At 37.9% G+C, this 22,415-nt stretch overlaps 1 protein-coding gene across 5 annotated transcripts in view; it reads right to left on the bottom strand.

Moving 5' to 3' along the window:
- Positions 1 to 22,415, bottom strand: part of ARB2A (ARB2 cotranscriptional regulator A) — a 251,607-nt gene that overhangs the window by 94,429 nt on the left and 134,763 nt on the right. For 4 of the 5 annotated variants that reach the window (XM_038170230.2, XM_038170229.2, XM_038170233.2 and 1 more), the window contains one exon: positions 7,200 to 7,319. The exons of the other annotated variant lie outside the window; for it this stretch is intronic. In XM_038170230.2, the coding sequence (XP_038026158.1) occupies positions 7,200 to 7,319 (120 nt within the window). The remainder of the gene's footprint in view (positions 1 to 7,199; positions 7,320 to 22,415) is intronic. 5 annotated transcript variants of the gene reach the window in all.

Genomic DNA, 22,415 nt, shown 5'->3' on the forward strand with positions numbered 1-22,415 from the left:
ACTGTTAACCACTGACAAGTGAATCTGCAGTCCCTGCTGCAGGCTGAAATTTACACATTTAAAAAATCAGTGCCAGAAATAAGTCTACTTCCAAAAACAGGTGAGGAGACAAAATTTTTTGTTTGTAAACAGTGGTGTTTATGGGGTTGATCTGGTTTTAGACCAAACTCAGAGCTTCCAGAGTTTGAAACGGGAAATTTGGCCACGCAGTGAGCCTGGAGTCAGAGAGAGTCTCTGGGAAAATTAATCCAAAATAGGTCCAATTGTTTGCAGCTAAAAATACCCACCTGCACACACTTGCTTTCACAGGAACATAGACTCCTGGGTCAGACCAAGGCCCTGCTGTCCCAGCCAATTACTCTCACAATTCTTGTCCTATGTGGGTCAAGCTGGGTAGGAGTTTTGTCCCAGTCCTCTTGTTCCCAAATAGACCTTCCTGATCTAATGGTGAGAGACCTAATTCTACCCTAAATTTATTCATGGCCACTTTTAATCCATTTGTTCCTGTGCCAACATTGTTCTTTGGCTTAAATGTCTCTCCCTCCCTCCTGTTTACTCTCCTGATATATTTACAGAGTGCTATCAATCCCTCTAAGCTTTCCTTCGCTAGGCTAAACAAGCCATGCTTTTTTAAAGTCTCCTTTGGTAGCACAATACAGAACAGACACTGAACCTACTTTTTGCAGAAGCTATCAAAGTTAATATAAGTGCATTAGTAAATCACACCATTCTTACTAAGACTGATAAGCCCAGAGGATGTTTCTATGACTGTGTTGATCCCAGTGTTCAAGGCAGGTAGGACATCTCCATGTGGCATTGCACCACTACACATGAACATATTCTTCCTCTTTTCCCATAAAACGGGCTCTCCATCGCTCTGAGCATCCTGACACTTCTTCCCTCCATGTCTTCCATCCGGAATTAATCTTTCCGAACACGGGCAATTGGGATTGTCTCACATTATCTAAGATAAATCTCACCAGCATGCTGGCCAGCATTAATATTTCTCTTCCTCTGACAGAAACAGCAAACAAATCACAGGATCACATTTGCCTCTTTTATTGCTTTATCTGGTCATTCACTTACAGCTATTGCTGATCAAATCACAGCTCCAAGGGCTTCCCATTTTTTGCTCATTTTTCCCATTGGTGCAACCACAGTTTATTTACAAATTCAGATGACGAGCCAGTAAATATATCTCCAAGTTTGCATTATTTCCTTTAATTTCTATTACTATAGAAATTCTGCTCCTGAATACCAATGGTGACTTCACTAACTTATGTGATGAGCCAATTTCATTAGTGCATACTTATTTTTTTATGCCAGTGTCATAACGCAAACAAACAAACAAACAAACAAACAACAAAAAAGCCTCAAGGCCAAGCCTCAGTGACTCTGGGAGTAGCCCTAGTCTTGTCTAACTCTTTGTACACAACCCAGACTGTTTCTTGTTTTCCCCTTTCAGATGGACAAACACTTCTCCATGAAGCACAACAGAGTATAGCTAAAATAACTCAATAAAAATAACTCAAGATACTTATTTTAGTTTAAGACTTAGTTTTGGGGTGTCCTAAGAAAGGCTGACCTGACCCATAAAGTTCATAACTAAAGTGGACAAGACAAAAAGATGAGACCTAAGGCAGGTACAGTTGCGTGAAATGATCTGCCTAAACACTGGACATACAACCCAAGTCCTCACAAACCCACAAGACAGGGCCCCATACTGCTTTCCTTAATTTCAGTTGACGTTCAACATTTAAAGAATCTCTGTTTTTCTTTTTTCTTTTCTTTTCTTTTCTTTTCTTTTCTTTTCTTTTCTTTTCTTTTCTTTTCTTTTCTTTTCTTTTCTTTTCTTTTCTTTTCTTTTCTTTTCTTTTCTTTTCTTTTCTTTTCTTTTCTTTTCTTTTCTTTTCTTTTCTTTTCTTTTCTTTTCTTTTCTTTTCTTTTCTTTTCTTTTCAATTTGAAGTTGAACTACAGAGCGTTAAACTACAGAGACATTTTGTTTTCCTTCCTCCGCTATAGATCTTGGTCACCAAGAAGTTTTGCTCCTCATCTCTGTTCTTCTCTCTCCCGTGCCTCTTACAGCCATCACAGATCATGTGTTATTCCTGCCACATATCAGGAGATCCATTTCAATTTAATAGGTCAGACAGGGGAATTAAGAGTTGCACATACACAATACCCAATCGATGCTTACCAGTTCTTGAGCCACATAAAACACGGTAAATAAATGAATAAATAAATACATTTATATACAAAAACTAAACTAAATATAACAAATGATTCAATCTGAAATTTCAGAAAATCAAATTAATGAAAAGCTAATGACAGGTTCACAGCCAAATCATTAAGGTTCTTAAACATCATTTTGCCTGTGCCAGAATAGTGGTGCAGCCGCAGAGGCTTGAGGTAGTTCAGCAGGTGTCCGTTTATCATCGTTATCATTACGACATCTATTATCTCTAGCCAGGGTTAGGTCCTTGCTGTACTCAGCACAATGCAACAAAACAAAGTGGCAGTGTATTGAAGAGCACATCTCAAAATGATGGGGCTAAAATTGTTTTAAATGGACAAAATTGGCTGATTTTGATGGAATTAGCACACTACGGTGGGTCCAGTAATTTGAAAAGCATGTTTTAAGGGCACTCATTTTAACGAAGCTGCTTAAAAATACACACACACATGCACAATTTTATCTACACCTCTGTGCAAATTGCCAACATATATGTCCAACATTTTAGCCAGCAAAGACGATAATGAATAGTCTCTCATTTATTCAAAGACAATGAGCCTACTTTCCTTCTTCTTCTTTAATTATATCACATTCCCCCATACACTTTGTATTTTTAAAGTGAATGCTGTAAGCTGGAGATACCACTGTCAATTCTCACAATTTTGTCATGATTCCCGTGATATTAGGTGTTTTCTCAGAGATATTTAACTGCAATGATAGAGTTCCTGGTATACAAAAAAGGTACACTTTTGGTTCATTATGAAACCCATTAAAAGGCAAAGCCCAAGGTCTCAGGATTATATAAGGCAAAGAAGAGAAATATTCCAAAAAATCTTTTTTTTTTTTTTTTTTTTTAAATCTCATGATACTGAATACCCAACTGACAATTTTGAAAGCTTAGATTTAACAATTCTCATGACTCTGAAATGAGTAGTTGTCATGAGTGTCTTTTATAATCATGGGCATGGATGGTTTTAAATGTCACCCTGCATCCAAGGACCAGCCTTTCTTTCCACCTCTACAGGCAGGCAGTCCCCGATATTGTAATTAGATCTGCAGTGGATGGTCACAGGACTCAGGTAAGCAGTGGTGCACAAGATATCACTTCTCCTTCTGCGAGGGTCTTTCATGCAGGCAATGACAAGGGAAAACGTTCTTTTTTAAAGCAAAATAATTGTAAACCCACAAAATTTGGCAGAAAAACTCAAAGGAGGCGTTGTACCAGAAACTTATTTTCTGTAAACTAAATATAAAATTGACTCCATCAACTTGAAATTCTCACTTTCTGTTAAATTTCATAAAATTATTATAAGCTGGGAGTTGGGAAAGTTCCACAATTTACCATCAACTACAGCAAGCTGCTTCTGAAAATAAATCCCTCCCTACACTGGGTAAGGGATAACAGAAGTAAGAAGATGAGATGTGTTCATGAATCATGTTTTGAGATTTTCAAAATCAGTAATTAGCAGAACACAGTGACCCAACAACTATTTTTAGTGTTGTATATTTAAAAAGTAATTTATGTTTAGATATTATTAGATGCACATTTAATTTCAAACCACAGTTACACAAAGTTTTAATTACTAAATATTAAGATACATTTTAGCATATGGTTTATGATTAGCATTTGTAATTCAAGCTATAAACAATATAACTAATTACATTTATTGGTGGAACTTTAGTTCCCACACATGTTCAATCACTTTCAATTATTTCCCTAGTAATCTACGACTCAGTAAGGTACAGAAAATGTGTTCTTACATAGCAGTAACTGGATAACAGTTTCTGTGCATTCAAGTATGATGTTACAGATTTGCCCTGTTTTTCTTAACATCACACAGCCACAAACATGTAAAAATGCAGCCAGAAAAGCTGCAAATGCCAATTAAAATGTTAGATGTTGTGGCATGCATCTGAAAATTGTAGTCAAGTGTTATTGGCCAGTTTAGTAAGGGACTACAAGACATAGCTTGGTTTTTGTCGTGAGGTCAAATACAGAGCTGAGGCGAGGTTTGCCCACCAAAGACTTGCAAGGAATAAACATAAAATGCTTCTCCTTTTGTACCAACTTCACAGCTGCTACGTTGATGCTACAGCCACGAACAAGTCATTGCTTAGTATCAGTTTTCTTCTCTGCTTAACACGAACGTGCCAGGTTTGTGTCCAGTGCCTTGCACCATGAAGAAATGATGAACCAGAAATCTCTGGTGATTAAGATGATTGCAAACAATTGGGACAGCTCTAGCAGCACTGAGTGCACAAAATGAATTCAAAAGATATTCACTGAAAACCCAAGTGTTTTTTGACTTCTTTGCTTGTTTTCTTTTCCCCTGCGGGCACAATCAAATGCAAAGGGCCCAGGCAGAAACCTCCACTCCAAATTAAAGCCATATGCTTCACACTACTCCCCTGTAAGAGGAACGGAGTCAGAAGAAGCAGCTGTGCAAAGGGTCTCTGTGACTACTGTAACCTACACTTCTATGAAGCGATTGACCCCAAATCCTTGTGTAGCAAGTGTAGGGGCACCTCTATGGTGTAGCTGCTATATCACCCTCATCATCTACCACCCAACATACCACGAGAGAAAGTGATCAAATATGCATTTGTGGTAAGACACTATGCCCATCAGCTGCTGCTTCTTTTTCTTTCTTTCTTTTTATCTTTTTTTCAGCTCTTTGCAATTACTAAATGCCATATGGATATAAAGTTGAGGAGAAAGGAAAGAATACAACATAAAATTTTACAAACTAACACCCTAATAAAATACTTCAAGATTTATTTCACTTACATCTCATGCCTGCTTCAGTGTACGCACTATTTTATTAAACTGCTTTCAGTGGAACTCAGACTTCAAACTACTTCTACCAGAACCAGGTGTTAATATCCTTTGATTTTTTTTTTTTAAAAAACAATCAGGGTACATTAAATATACTTCTCAGATCTAGTTTTGCATGACAGATATGTGATGTGCCAATGGTTATATATTATATTCTTCCTCTCAGGCATGCATCTCCTGCAGAGATAGCAGACTACAGAAGCTGACCCTTACTGAGACCATCTTGTCTCTCTGACAAAGCTCCTTTTTAACTTCTTACTTACTGGTTACTTCCTGTGATGGATAAAAACTTTAGCTCAGCTTGTGATAATTTCACAGGCCCTGAGCACCCTGACCCTAGAAGCCCCAAGGTCAGAAGTCAAGTCTTGTTCTGAAACATCTGTGTGCTTCGTATTAAAGTAGAACAAAAGTGAAGAAATATCCACCAGTGTGACAAGAGAAACAGGCAAAATGGGAATGACATGTTGGTCATCTGTTACCCATGCCACCTCAAGCCATTGACTGAAATCTGATGGAAAAACTCTACCCGCCAGCTCTCCAAGCTGCCTTCAAATAAGCGCTTTGTTTGGGAAACGGTGAGAAAGGTCTCCAGTTGTTTTTTATTTCTGCCTTATGTTAAGTGAGTTTATCAGTAGGTGGCCAGGGACCCAAACAACACGGTTTTACAAAGTCTACAAAAATTCTGCTAACATTTTGTCTTTGAAATACAAGGCATACCACAACAACCTAGGTTGAAACACGTAGCGGATGAAAATCACAGCTTAAGATGGAGAAGACGACAGAACAGATACTCCCCTACCCTTCGTTGAATATGAGGAGCAACAGTCACACAACAATGCAACCAGTTTATAAACTATTTGTTGCCAGAGTTGTGGTTATGGAAGGAATTACTAATCTTCACTGGTCTGGTCTCTTTAAAAATTACTTTTTAGACAACTTATTGACGTGGTAATAAAATACCTGTGGAAAATGATCAGACAGATCTGTTCTGAACTGTTCTCAAGTTTCAAAACTATATGTATTATACATGTTTTAAAAATACTCTTCAGGAAGCACAGGGAAAATAATGTCCTTAATTTCAATAAATCAAAAGAGTTAATAAAAATCTAAAGTTTTTAGACTAATACTAGTATTACCGTTCTGGATTCTTCTTACCTAAAGCTACTTAGAGCACCACAAGAATAAAGCCTAAATGCTTATGCATACTTTTACTTAACTAAGGCATTGCTCTTCCATCCAGGTAGGAAACACTTTTACTAACTTTAAGGTAGACTAAACTAATATTTTAGACAAAACTACATACATGTCAGCTGATTCTTGTCTGTAAAACTTCTTTGATGCATTTTCCACAACAAATAGAGCTTTCTTTTTTTCTATTTTAGTTTTCTTCAGAAAAACATATCCTGATTACACCAGCATTTTACAACCGAATGAGAACACTATAGCTATAGTCTTCTATAAAAGCATTATAAATTGAACAGGCAAATACTTTGTATACTAGTAAAATGAACAAATTTGCCTTCTAGAAGGCCAAAAAGATTGACTAACTTGATCTTCAGTAGCCCCAAAATTAAGAGAAGGGAAGATCTTCACTGACCAGAGTTGAGCCTAGCTCAAATCACAGCGGGGTGTATCCAGAGTTACCTGAACTGAAAAAAAGTCGTTCAGGCAAATTCTGCACACATTTGTGGAAAAAACTACAAAACTGGGTAAACCACAAATCTCCTCTCAAATTCAGACCCAATCTACATACAAAAATGTGCAGGTGTTAGAGACAACTTAGATTTAAAATTATTCTTACTCATTCTCAGGCTTGACCTCCAGCATTTCTACCCGCAGACCAGAAACTGGGTGAGTGCTCCCTTTTTTACACAGTCTGAGAAAAGAGAATCCAATGAGTTTTGTTTTCCCACAGTCTTTTGGGTTAGTGGACATGTGGAACCATACTGTGGAACTCAGCAAGAGAGAAAAATACAGTGACCTTCCAGTTTCAGAGAAATCCTCACAGATCTGTATCTGACCACTGGTCAAAGTTAGTCCTAAATTTCTGCTTGAAGAAGGTGATCACAAAGAATTTTGAAAATCTGTGAAAGACTTCAGGAAAGAAGGCAATGGAAAGTCACACTTACCAACTGTACAAACGCAAGTCCACCATAACTGTGAGCAACAAAAAACACGTTCTCTGCTGCTGACTGGGAAATAAAATGGTCCCAAACATAAACTGCATGTTCTTCAGGAGATCCATTATCCTGCAGAAAAAAATTACATTTGTGACAATTACCTCTTAGAAACTGGCAATTCTGTCTAAAAGTTACATGTTCCTATATGTTAAAATGTGTTGGTAAAACAAGCCTCAAATTAATATACTCTAGTGACAAAAAATGAGTAAATTGATTTGTCTAAATAAAAGAAATTTAAGATTGCATTCTAAATATGGTAAAACAGTTGTTTTATTGTTGCTTATTTTAATAAATACAACGAAAATTATGCATCTGCAAAATTTTGTCTAAATACCATGATGGCAATTCAGCTAAACAGAGGCATTCAAAGAAATTATGAGCCACTGCTCTGGTTTTCATTCTTTTGACAACTCTTTGTCAAATATTTGCTCACTGATGGTTTGTTTAAAGTAGTTAAGTCTTAGTCTGATAAACAAATAAAAATGAGTAGGAACAATATAAATATGATTTCAGTCTTTAGATTTTTTTTTTCATATTATGCTCCAATGGAAATCTGCCAAAGATTAAAACTATGGTATTTGCAACTACTCTTTTAAAAGCTAGTTTTATTTATTTTGCAACTGTAGACTATGAGACATAGGGCAGATAAACCACCTCCTGACTGCTTACATATTAGCTGTTGCTTTGGAGTCCCTGGTAGTTAGGGGAGTGTGTTTTTTTATTATTGAACTGTGAGATCCATTCAAACGGAGAGCCACTGAAGGCACTATAGTGATTTACACTGATTTTAGTGTACTGTCCTCAAACATCTGGGGTTGTGCACTCGCATCTCTACCTTTGAGACTATCAGAAAGCCCTGTACTCATCCATATTTTACTTTTTCGGCTGCCTACGACATCACAGCAAATTTGTCTGGTCTCAGGTGACAAGACTAGGCTGCTCTGTTAGTTCCTGTCTCCCACCAGGATTTCACACCTCTGTGGCATGATGCTGCTGGCTCCTTCCAGCTGTAGAACATTTGTGCCAGAAAGAGCTGATCAGTGAAAGTCATGTGATTTCCTAAAATCTGCATCCTTTTCCCTTTTGCTCTGCTACATCAGCACCTTCATATCAGTAGAAGACACAGACATATAAGCCTCATTTTCTTGGCGGAAATTAAGTATAAACCAGAAAAATCCAACAGAAATCAAAGTGATAATTATATAGGATGAATTGCTGCAACTTCATCAAGAGCACTGAAGTGACTTAGGTTTTAGTTCCATTCTAAAACACAATTTTGGGAATTTAATCTCTTACGGTTGTCTAGTATGAATGAGAAGTCAGACAACTAAGTAACTAGATTTAGGTTTTACTGCTGTTCTCATGTCTGGTTTCCTATCCTAAATAAGAGTGAAATGGCTACAAATCTTTATGGATCTGAACCCACAACTTTTGAAACAATCATGTGTTTTAAAATTGCATTTTTCTAAGGTTGCAGCAATTAAAATATATTTATCATATTTGCCAAGAAGCACTGAAGATATTCATCTTAATCCTCGACAGATTCTGTACTTGATTGAATATGACAGAACATAGTTTTAAATAAATATGCATTAACTACTGTAAATCACCTCAATATGAAAAATGGCTTATTTTCTTCCAAACCACATTTTGAAATATGATTGTAAAGACAAGTAAAGGAGGTAAAGACCCCTCCTTTGTGAGGGAAGACGTAAGTTTTTCAAAAGAAATTTCATAAGGAAAATACGATTGACAGACTAGTTATTAAGATAAAGCTGAAGAACACCTCAAACAGGAGTTTCTTAAGGAAAAGTGATGCGTTCTAATTACGATACGTAGGAAAAAGGAACATTAAAACACAGGGAACATTTCTAAATGAGTAGTTTAACTCAAATATTTACTTCAGTTAAATATGCTGAGATATTTGTTTTGTAAATATTAATGTTACAATTATTTCCTGTAACAGCAATGTTTGTGTAGGTATCTAACCCTGCTTTAACATTCTGACAAAAAGAGAGGCTGTTTGTAGATAACACTGTGTTTTCAGGTATCCTCTATTTATTATTTTCAGGTAATTTCTATTTATTTCTACATTCTGCTTTTGGGAAAAGCACACAATCCTTGGATTTCCACAAGACTACGACAACAGCAAGAAGCTTCTGAAGGATTCAGAAATTCAGCCCAAAAAAGCTTCCACCAATTAAAGCATAACCAGTGGTCTAGTAAACCAGATCATTAACTGCACAGCTTCACAGTCCGGTACAAAGACTCAATAGGATTTTATAAAAGCAGAAAGAAATGAACTAGAACAACTTACATATAGACCGTAACTACAGTTTCCTTTGTTACTAGTGAAAAATAAATAAATAAATAAATGAAATGAAATGGCAGGATAAACTGTATTGCTGCACTTACTCTGCTAAACTCTACACAAGGTAAGGAAAACACGTATGTGAGAGACGGAGTTCAGAGGAGTAGTGTATGTTTAAAAGAAAAGCCCTTTCTCCATAGTGTCTGCTTATTTTTCTCCTTGTAGCAAGCCAGTATTTTAAACAACTTGGATGGAGAATAAACCAGTGCCGCGTCCATACAAGAAACAGCTGGCCACGTAAGTGGGCACAGCAGACTGCAGAATACTGCAGGTCTCTTTAGGATTTTGAATTGCGTTGGGTCCATTAGGACCTGGGGATTAACCACGTCTGTCTGGCCTCAGTTAAATTATGAGGCTGAATACTGCAGTTTCAATATGAAAGGTGACAGTTTCAGGCAGCTGTTGCTTTCCTTCTTTTCACTGCAGCTAAATACAATGCACTTATATACCACCTTGTTAAATTATTTGATAAAGTGAGGCCTCTTGGTCATGCTTTACATAATTATCTATATGATTGTACAAAAAGGAATGGAGAAATCATGCTATGTACCTCCGAAGGCAGCTGAGGCTTAATGCATTCTCATTTGTGAAACAGATTGAGATAGAAAGGTGCTAGGAAAGCTGAACTTAGATTTCCAGCTGCTGGAAGTCAGTCATCTGCAACCAGTAATTCTATGTCTAAATAAGTGTTTTGATTTTTCAGAGGTGTGGAAGTCATGGCAGTGGGTCTTCATCCCACTGAAAATCTATCCCCGGTACATATAGTTGGATACAAAAGCCAAAAGATATTAGGAATTAGAAAATGGTCTATTAGAAAAAGGTCTCCATGTTATTCTTAACCAATGCAAAGTAACCTGGAAACAAGCAACTGTCATCTTGCTGCAGATCGGGTACCTTCCTGACTCGACTAACACACCTGAGCTTCATCTTGCTCCAAGCAAAAGCTTGGAGCACGAAGGGTATAAATAACCTTTGCATGTGCTCCTACCATGAAATATCGTATGTGGCTCCGTTATATTCAATATTCCATTGAATGGAATACTATCAGATAAGATTTACCCTTTAATTCATTGATAAGTGAAAAGAAGTCCATGTCTTTTTCATAATAACTATTATATTTCAGTTTTTTTACTGATAAAAATAGAATGAATATACCTCGTCTGCCATCGTTGACTACCAACACTATGGAGACTATCAGATATCGAACACCTGTCATACCTGCATGTAGCAAATCCTGTTGAAGATTACCTTGGAGATAAAGGTGGTTAAAATAATTTCAGGGAAGCATTGCCAAAGGTATTTTAGATTGCTTATGTTACATTCATTCCTCTTCCTGAGTGCTACAGGAGGCACACTTTTCTCAAACTGGCTATACAAGGGGCATCCATAAAAATAATACAGAATATAAGTAGGCTTACAGTAGGTTCCAGTTCAGTTAATGATAGGTGTATGGAGATACTTAAAAAAATGCTCTTGCCACACATAAATACTCCTTTTCAATGAGAAATTATCATCAAGATATAGAATAGAATATAGAATGAAATAGAATGAAAATAGAATAGAATGAAAACTTTTTTAAAGTGGTAGAAATGCATAATCACAAATACTGCTTTAAGAACACATTCCTTTTTCTACTGATAAAGGGCCCTTTTGTTTTTGCAGAATTTTTTAAACACTACCTATTAACTATGTATAAAAAAGTCATCACTTCTAAAGCCAAACAGCAATTACTCAAAAAATGATCATAAATGGTTAATATGGAGCTTTTCATTTTAATATCAAAAGTTTAATCGGATAGTTTAGCAGCCCAGTCTATGAAAATAATATGACAATGATTAATAAATTCATGTTCCTCATGTATATGAAGTCATTTAATATCCCAGGGCCAGAACCTCTGCCACAGCCGTGAGCCGCGTGGAGCAACAGATTGAGGCAGGGAAGAGGCCGCCGCTCCCTGACCTGCTCGGCCTTGCCTCGAGCTCTGGCAGGGGTTAGAGGAGTCCTGTGCTGCTCTAACCTACACCAGCTGGGCTGCGTTTCGGAGGGACCTCTCTCCAAGAAGAGCTGGCAGGTGGCACTGCCCTCCCCGATCCTCCCGGCTGCCGTGCGCTCAAGCTGTCTGATGCTACTCTTAATCTTATTCAAAATTTTTGAGACTTTTGCTTTGCAGTTTTAAAATTCTCCCTGTAACAGTTTAGAAGCCCATGGAAAGAAAAAAAACAAAACAAAACAAAACACAAATGATTGTGGGTAAATTCTCTGGCAATCCATTGTGCACAGAAGCAGGGAAACAGACTGCAGATTTCAGTCTGTCATTTCTTCCAATACTGCTAGCGTTAAGAGTTGAAAGGTATATAACATTTTAATGACTCGAGCCATTAGGAATACACAGATAAGCAGTGTGCATACAGTGAATACAGTGTTACGTTCTGTCGCTTTCAAAAAAACCAGGTTGAATTTACTAATGTAATATTACAGTCATTAATTGTTAAATACCAAGCTGAAGTGATGCAGCAACCCAAGCCTTATCAACTATGCCAGATTCTAACACCTAGACACTGCAAGGTCTGCAGTTATGATGGACTACCTGAGTTGATAACACATGGAATTATCTAAACAACATTTGCATATTTGGGTAATTATTTCCTAAGGTTAATTAGCTCCTGCAAAGCAGCTTGCCCTTTGAGACTGCTTACTGTGACAGGTTCACATATTTCCTGTTTTGATGCCAAAATTTACAGATTTTTTTTTTTTTTTTTAAAGTAACCTGTTGCTGGAAAGTTGCAGATGGGGCAGGAGCTCAAGACCTTGAACTAGTATTTATTTATTAGGGCAGGGCGGCTCAGATCCTATCCTCAACTTCTGATTCATCGAAACTCCAAAAAATCAAGTAAAGAAAATCAAATTAGTTCCAAGCTCAGGCGACAGCTCCCTCAAAAGGCACTGTTTTTCAAATCAAGGAGTTTGTTAGAATCATATTTTTGCAATAAGTGGAAAGTGAAATGCATACACATAGGGAAATGTGCCATACAACTGAATAGCTTTTCAACAATTTACTTGAAGGTGGTTTCTATAATTACCAATTATCACAGCAAAACAACTTCTCCTTCTAGCTAGATGAGCTACTGTAAACAAGCACAGTACATGTGTTAAATATGGGAGAACAGAACTGCACGCTAGCTTAGAGGCAGGGATGTGAAGAGGGCTCAGACCTCCTGTTTCCACTCCTTGTGCAGGTGATCTTTCCATATGAGCAGGACCTTTACAGTTGTGCACAGCTCTTCTCAATGCTGTGGTGAGATCTGGGGCAGATAAACTCTTGCACCTCCCCCAGCTCTTCTGAAAATTGTTGAATTAAAAATAACATATAATGTAAGCAAAACCATATAAAACTATAACCTAGAGAAGTAGCAGTTTTTCACCAAAACAGCCCATTTTCAGTGGCAACTGGCTAACATGGATATTTTCTGTACAATAGATTTTCTGTACAAGAAACCTGTGCTCTTTTAAAAGAAAATCATATGTTTGAAGGTCTGAAATGAGCAGCTACCAGATATAGTATGTTCCCTGCTGGTATACAGTTCGTGATTATCATAACTAGACTCACACTAGCAACATATTTTGCAGAATTCCTAGATAATGGACAAGTAAAAATTAGATGTATTTCACTGGAAACATTCTTTGACTAGGAAGTAAGACTTTCAAAAAGAAATTTATTTATATATATATATATAGAAATATATATATACACATATATATAAATGCACATGTATGTATCTGTACAAAACACTACGCAAGGGTGGTGAGTGTTGAAGACAAATGAACAGGGAAGATCTTAATCCATATTACTGCCAAGGTATGATTTTTGAAGCTGTGGCCTAATTAGGTACAGAGTAAGTCAGGAGGAACTCTCTCATTTGCTTTAATACCAGTGGAGTTAAAAACAACTCTTCAGTCCTTTAAAAAACTCAGCAACCCAGAGCTATGCATTTAGGTTTGCCTAAGAATACCTGCTTCCTCCTGCCTTCCTATTCTCCCTCACAGCTCTGATGTTTCTCTTCATGTCTTCCCATCATGGCACTCCCATTTTCTCTGTACTTGCATATCTACTTTACTCTTCTTCATACATTTTCCTTCCTTTCATAATCCTCAAATTAAAAAAAATAAAATAAAGTGAAATCAAGTTTCTTTTGCCCATTCTACTGCATCATCTCCTGTATTGGTGTAGCAGTGTTCTAACATTCCCATCTCTTTTTCCTTCCCCAACAGTACCCCTACAAGTACTAAATTATGCTTATCACCTGCTGTACATTCCTCACTCCTTTTGCAAATATATGCCTTATTTAAGACAATAATTGTTTCATTATGATGGAAAATAATGAAACCATACGATGTAGAGCAGTTCCAAAGCCTCAGGAAAAGGTCTAAGAAGCTTCAAGGGCAAGAAAGCTGGAATAGAAGCCAAAAAAACAGCCAGCATGTGATTTGTTCCCCAGAGACAGCTGTTACAGTATTTTGACCAGAGAAGAGGAGGAATGTAAGGAAAGGACAGAAACCAAAAACAGGAAAAAAGTGGAAGGAAAGATATCATATTGTTTTCCTGCAGCATGAATGTTTGCAAACAAGACTTCAAAGTATCTAGCTCAGGCCATGCAACAAAATTTAATGTTTAATGGAGAAATTCCAGTAACTGTCCCATCCATCAGAAATTCTTTTTTACCTTTTTAACCGCACGGTTGAGAGCACTCTTGCACAGGTATTTCAGAAATACCTCCTAAGAGGTGACCCGAGGATAAAAAGGACATCGTATAATTCCTTACAGAATGGCTACCACTAATTTGCATGCCACGTATATACAAATACACATACACCAATATGGGCTGGCTTTTGCAGCACTCATAAATACACGTATTTTTAGGAAGGACAGCAAGTCCTTCCAAGTGCCTTTTATGCTGAGGCTAGTCCAGCTATATGAAAGGAGATGAAAACAGGCTGCAAAAGACAGCAGATGAAGGTAACGAAATCAAGAAAACCTCAGGGGCAAAGCAGATGGGGAGAAGACACAGAAGCAGAGAAGGGTGGAGGCCAGTTTGTAACAAATCTTCAGTCTGACAACATGCATCTAAAACTCAGTTGAGTACGTCCTGCTAAGAGCACTTGGAAGAAAGAACACTAGATCAAGAAAGTTATTTTATTTGCTGCATCCTGAGTTAAGTAGAAAGGAGACTATGTGAGAAAAAGGAATGGTTAGAGGGGAAAATAAAATGCAGACGACTAATGCTTTGGGCTTGAAAGGTTCAATGGAGGACATGTTTCACTCCTCCCTTCCTTTATGGTCTCTGTACAGGTTTTATTTTTATATTTTGCCACATTTAAACAACAAAACCCAGCAGGACTTGTCAGCTGTGTAGGCAGCAGAACAAGTTTATGGTCACCAAAGTCTGCTGTAGCTCTATGGAAACACAGAACATTGAATTCGCAAAGGTTGAACACTAAAATGACGCAAATGCGTTATTGGTGAATTAAGTTATTTTCTTCAACAGTTGTGCTCATATGCATTCAGATACCGTCACCTTGTGTTTTTCCTTATGACCTTAGCAGGGATTAAACCAAGAGCTTTTGGATGCAAAAACACAAGCCTCCTTCCACTTATCTCATAGGAATAAGTGGGGAAATAAAAAGACTGTATTATCTTTTGAAGGGCAACTTGTAAGAAGGGAGCAAGATATATACTCTGGCAGGAGGTAATGGCTGATTTTGAGACAGAAGTAGATACCAGGTATCACACTAGCTCAGTCGGGTCAGGTGTAGAGCTGTAGATATAAATAGCATAGCCAAGGTTATTATTTGGTACATACCTTCTGAAAGCAATATGGCAAAGTGACTTAAGGTTGAATTTTTCATATTACAGATCTCAGTCTTATTCCCAGATCTATTTGAGGTGATGCTGTGTAATTTCTTGTGCCTATTTTATTTGTGAAGTGGGTCAGTGATGGAAGTGTTCCCAATATTGCTTATGAAGCCTTAATAATAAAGCTGTTATGTGTTTACAGTCAGCTACAGTAAGGAAGACTAGAAGTCTTATGTATTGCAGTTAAATCCATGTTGTATTAAGTTATAGACTAGTCCCACCTCCAAAACTCCTGACAATTTATCAGCAAAGCACAATCTTGACAGACCTAGCAAATGAGTACATATTACACGAAACATCTAATATCTGGCATACCTAATAGTCAAATAAAAGATGTAAAACAAAAATATATTTGGCAGAGTAAAAAAAAACAATTAAATTGTCACTATCAATGCAAAGGGGATCAAGAGCTCTTTTGGAAGGAAGCACTGATACACACACTTTGCTACAACGCAGGTCTTGAGATTAGGTTCTGTTCTCAGCTTAAAACTACAAATTTTAGTGAATTCAAGACTGACAATATCTGGCCAGGTGTTCCACTCAGAAAAAGGAGTCTGGGAAAGGCATCAGGTAAATGGGAAATCCATCGGTTATGAGGGAAGGGAAAACAAGATTATTTTTAGCAACGAGCTATACATAGACAACTCCTGAAAAATCTTCTTTCAAAGCAAAATGATATATAGCAGTAGAGGGGAAAACAGATGACTCCTTAGGTTTCCTGGAGCTGGAGAGTTCACTGGCAGAAACTGGATGAATGCCAGATTATATTCCAAAAGTGTTTTTTGTTTCCTATCAAGATGCCAAGATTCAATCTGCTCTAAAGGTAACACCCCCAAGATGTTTCGGTGAGTAGCCGTGTTTTACTTCAAGTAGGGAAGACTGCATGAGTACATCCCGGCCTGGTGTGCCTCAGAGCCCACACGCGACGCCCCGTGCTCCTGCAGTGCACACATAATCCTGTCAATCAGCAACAGGATGGCTGAGAACAAACTGGATTTTAGCTCTGGCTGTTGCCAACATCAGCAGTTAACTTATTTTTTTTTTTTTTGCGTTTCGTGTTTTGGCTCCTCCCCTGGGCCCGTGTTCTCCCCAGGTCCCACCGCAATTACAATCCAAGACGGCTTCAGACTGTGTCCCACTTTTCCCACTTCAGACATAAGCTGGGCTTTCCCTGGTGATGGTGGTCAGGAAATAAAATTCAGAGCTATGCTATATATATGTGAGAATGGAGGGAACATGGATCCTAACCTTCCCCTGGGCAGTATGTGGGAGTTACTTTTCCTCTTTATATCCAGCTTTATTGCACACAACAGAAAGAACGAAGCAGCTCCAAGCCAGAGGAAGTTTTCCACAGCTATATGTTCAGCTAATACAGTTCCTGATCAATAACCAAGAGCTACTTCTTAACTTAAAAAAAAACAAATCAAACCCAAATCTATGCTCTCTTGCTGTATGCAAAGTTCATCATACCACCTCTGAGGAACAAACCAACCAAGGAAGCCAGATCCCTTTTTTCCACCCTTTTGGCCACAGAACCTGACTCCGGCCCTCATTTACAATATTTTAGTAGGCAAACAATGTCTGGAAATCATGGAGTGAAATCAAAAGGTGTCAGTGGTCTTAGCTGCATTGCAGCACCACTGACCCAGTAATATATTTCCATTCTGGCAAATGCAGATCTTTGCAGGAGGCCCTCAGCGCATTGCCATGTCAGGACCCCACAGATGTAAAAAGAATATGCATTTTTAAGACTCTCATTGCAGGTGAAATGTCGTAGATTTGCATTTAAACATGAATATCAAACACGGCAAGTTGGGCTGAAGATCTGTGAGGAAATAAACAGAGAGAGAGGCTGCTACAAACAGAACGTGAGCAGGGGAGAGCCCCTTCAGAGCAAAGGCTCACGCAGGAGCAGGCCAGCATCATGTCTCCTGTCGATACGGGATCTCTATCAGCGACCAAACCTGAAGCTTTGAAGCTGCTCACAACACGCTGTGAGTGTGGTGTGGTGCTGAGGCCGCTGCGATAGCCGCAGGGCTGGCAAGCGAGCCTCTCTGAATCCAGCTGGCCTTCCGCCTGCACCCCAAAGCAGCAGGCCCAGTGCTTTCCTGTAGCTCCATCAGCCAGCTAATGAAGCAGCAAATCTTACGCCCCTTGCTAAATCTGCAACACATGACACGGGCTCACTCATTTTCTACTCTGAATATCTTCTGCCGTAAATTTGTTGTGCTCCATTTTATTTTTTGAATGCCCTCCCTAGCTCCTTGGCTTTTTGTTATGACAGCCAGGGGATGGAAAATTCTTCTGCCAAACACCTCCCCAACTTTATAACTTAAAGGGGCTTGCTGTTTATAAAGTAACAACCAGATCTCAGGCTAAATTAATTAAGTCTCAAATGTTATTACAGCAACATCTCCCTGGTTAAAGTATCTGCTTGTCAGCCACGGTAAGACAACTTTGTCAGCCTGTTGTTCCAATTTGGATTTCCCTGTTATTACTTCTGCTGGAGTCTGGCATGTACTGTCAACACCACCCAACTGTCTTCTGGTAAAGTGCAGGAAAGGAAACAGAAAAGAAGAAAAAATCAGACAGAATCAGTTTCTCAGTGGCTCTCAGTTGCCATCTCCAGGAAAGTTTTTTTTTTTTTTTTTGTGCGTGTGTGTGTGTAAAAATCTGCTTGGGACCATCACAATGGTCCGCACAAACCCACAAATAATTTTATTTATTTATTTATTTTTAACATCAGTTGCTCCCTATGGGGCTGGAGAGTAAATAGTTAAAAGCCTTCCTTCAGAACAAATCTTGTCCCTAAATATCTGCAGTATCTTTTTGCTTGGTACTGTTTCCAAATTGACAGACATGGTAGGAGTCACCTAAGCCAATTATTTTATCATTAAGACAAGAATGTAAACACAAACATGAATTTTTTCTTTTTTAGTCTGGGGATAAGAACATTGCTGACTCACAGAGAGGAAAGAGGTGCAGGAGAAGAGAATAGGAGGAAGGAGGGAAATGAATCAAAGGAAGTTTTTCTTAAGAAAAAATAACTAATTTCCCCTTTAGCTCTCTGACAGACTGTTGTATTTTTGCTTTTTTGGTACTTTTCCCCTCCACATAACTTGCAGAGTTTCAGGTGAAGGAACTGAGAATTTGAAGCAGCGTCTTCTGTGCTGTCAAACAGCCTGAACATTCTGCGTGAGGAAACTGTCAGGCCAGAGGTGTAACAGCAGCTCCTCAGACCAGCCCCATCTCCACCTTTGTCTCATGGATATTGATAAATACCCGTGCAGTTGACATGACCACCCCTGTGCCATGCCTAAGCATGCTACCTGCCAGCCCCGGCACATGGACATACATATTCTGTTTAGTTTAAGGAACTACTACAGCAGTTAAACAAATGTTAAGTTAAGCTAATAAAGATACTAAAAGACTAGGGCAGTGCATTTCAGTACAATACTACTTGCTTGTACACCTACACATTGTTTTTGTCTCCTCGCATTGTTTTTTCCCTTCCAAACTACTTAATCTCAAGGACTGAGATTTTGCCCACAACATATTTCTGTCTCACATAAAAAAAAACATGACTAAAGATGTCCTTTTGTGTGACTGAATTATTTGAACAAAAGAACATTTCTAAAACAGACCATCAGGTTGTATATTTGCAGCTGTCTTCCCTACCAGCCATGTTTCTGGCAATTAATGGATAAACAGTGGGGACAAGTACATAAAAATTAATACAATACCTTTACAAAAAGAATTATCTTTGTAAGACACAAAGAGAGATTGCGCTAGTTGTTTAAATGATTACATGGATTTTTCTTAACATGAACAATATTTCGTTTGAAATGAATGCGTCTTAAACATTCAAAAACTCTGAGGGGAAGTCATGCAGAAGTGTTATTTTTCTATTTCCTAAAGTACTTAAAGAGTATTTTACTTTCCAGTTCTTTCAATCTGTTTATATGTTGTAATGAGAAACAGACATTTTTTAACCATGCTATTGCAAGAAAAATAGAGTTTTGGCCAAGAAAAATGCAGATTTCCCTAAGACCGGAAACAATGAATCTAACAAACTTCAACACATTTAAGTAAAACAACAACTTAGTATTTTCATTAACAATTTTGGTTTCAGAACAAAGCAAGGCTGTAAAGTCTCTGCTACAGAGTTTGTATCTGTTATACAAGTTAAACTAAATAGAACAGCTTCGCTCTCTACTTTCCTTTTTGACACTCTTGTCTCTATTTATTACAAACACTCAAAAGTGGTTATTTAAGTGAAAGAAAGATTTAACAGCCTCAAAGCTATTTGATTTCTTCTAATAAAAGGAAGAAAGTGCTCAGTGCTTTAAGTAAGCTGATACACTGTTTACTTACTGTACAGTTGTAAAGATTTGCTCAAGTGCCTTAATACGCAGTGTTAGCCTTCTATAATTAATTGTATTTGACGTAACTGCCATTAGCATATAAAATAATTATCCACATGAATGACAAACACAATCCCAAATTCAGATTCATGTTTTCTATCGGTTTTTGTTTCAATAATCATCTGACCCAGAACTCTGAGGGAAGAACAGTTGAATGTTATTCAAGCCTTAATTCTACTTCTCAATTTTACTGCTCAGCCCGCCTCTATTATTTTTGTTTGATAACAAGGTACACTAGGAAATGACCTTTAATCCTGGTGCATTGCCATGCAACCTCAGGACTTGCTCTTTACCTCTGACTTGAACCGTGTGACTCCCTTGTGCTGACCATTTGATTAAAGTACATACTTTTTTGCTTAGATTAGTGAAGACACTGCAACAGTGCATCGTGGACGGCGAAGATCATTAGGCATTAGATCACTAGCAATTTTTCTTCTAATCTAGTGTCATCTTTTAACAACTCAAAACATCCAACTACATAACAGACAGCTTGGCTGTATTTTAAATTAGCACAAATGCTAAAGCCAGGAAATGTAATTCTCAGGATATCAGAACAAAAGGTTCAGAGAAAAAAGAATTCTTATATACTATAAGATTATCAGGACTAGACTGTCACACTGTGACCTTGCTGGCGTCTAGCTAATCTGACAATATTTGGCAGAGCATTGTTTCAAATCAATAACTAATTAACAAAGTACAAAAGAAGTTGTACTGTTTTTGAGGTTCCTTGTTAAAAATGGCTTTTGGTTGCACATGGGCAGAAAGGTCGCTTTTATGACATCTTCACGAGTCTTTCAACATCTTGCCACTGTCAGATTAAATTACTTTTAGCAATTAATTGTCATAAGTTAAAACAGAAGCACATTTGTTACAGCAGGTTGTCATAATGACATGGTGAGCAGTTGTTTTGATATGAATTTCTTTCACTGACCCTCTATCATATCTTAATTTTTTTGGTTGACCTAACTGGAAAATTGGGAGCAATCTTCTAATTCAGGCAGCACAGGCCAAACATTGGGGGGCTTATTGAGACCATATACTGAGCAATAATCTAACAGAAATTCTAGAGATAACTGAAGATCTTGAGAATAACATATTGTATTCTACAGAATATGCAATTTATGATTTATACTGGTGGGTGGGATGAGAAAAATAAACTCTAAAAACCCACAATGATGTATCTTTTGTTACTGTTTAAAATGGTCCCTGATGCCATTTTAATCCCATATTAGCAAGCACCATTTGTTTGATGCATTTTAAAATCAGGATTAAGAGGACTCAACATCTGTAACCTGTACTCGTTCAAACAGTTGAGAGGCTTACTTTTGGAGGCTTGGACCTTATTGGGCTTTAAATAAAGATAATTCTACCCTTAAGTTATTTTTGTTAAACTTCTTTAACAAAATCATGATACATACATACTGCCAGTTTTATAGGTTAGTCTTCCAATATTTCTTGTCAATGTATCTGTGAGTTTGCTATAAAACACTACATCATGATGAAAAATCCTGACAATAATCTGAACAAAAAGAACTCATATTTATTTATCAAACATGAAATCACATGTTAGCTGTCTTTTAGGCCTTACCATGCCATCCGATTTTTTAGAGCTTCTCTGAAAAACACCAGTTCACTCTAGCCAACGATGGTGCAAACAGAGTCAAATTTATCAGAAAGAGATACAAACATTATTGACCGAACATCTATCTCCTTCCGCTTAATATCTCTTCTGGGTCACTATTTTGTGAGGTTTGTTACCTCTTAGAATTTGGGAGGGGAAAAAGAAGTCATCGGAAAAAGCAAGATGTAGTCTGTATGCATACTTGGGTGCTATATATTTATATCCTGTGTTTCGCCATTAACCTTATATAATATTGAATCTTTCAGGCTTAAACTACGCAAACAAGTGTTTCTATCATATGAATTCTCAGGTAGGGCAGGTGGAGCCATCAAGAAGATAGCACAAGGCTTCTGCACAAGGGTCACAGAGGGTTCCTCTACTTCTAATAGAAAAATCTGATCTGCTGTGCTTACACACAATGTGTAACACTGTGTGAAGCCTAGAGATTGAGCTTAGAAGCCTCAACGCAGCACCAAATCTTGAAAAGCGTTCACTCAATTAGTACATGTAGTTCTCGTGACATAATTTATATAGCAACACTCCCCCTGCTTTAAAGGGATGGTAAAACTGAGGTGAAACCAACAATGTACTAATTAAGGCAGATAACATAAAAGTTAATCAAGACCTTAAGGGAAAGGCTGCAAGGAATTAACGTAATCCCCACACCGCCACATAATGTCCGAATGCCTGGCCGGAGGGAATGAAGTGCAGATGAACAGGAAAAGGGAAGGCGGATTCACGCCGCCCTGCACCGGAGAGGAGGAAGCTGTGCAGAGGAGCGGTTCTGGGTGGCTGCAGGAGCCATCCTTAACAGTGGCAGCAGAAAAGCTGCAACCCC

This window comes from Anas platyrhynchos, chromosome Z (genome assembly GCF_047663525.1).
Source record: "Anas platyrhynchos isolate ZD024472 breed Pekin duck chromosome Z, IASCAAS_PekinDuck_T2T, whole genome shotgun sequence".
Classification (NCBI taxonomy): domain Eukaryota; kingdom Metazoa; phylum Chordata; class Aves; order Anseriformes; family Anatidae; genus Anas; species Anas platyrhynchos.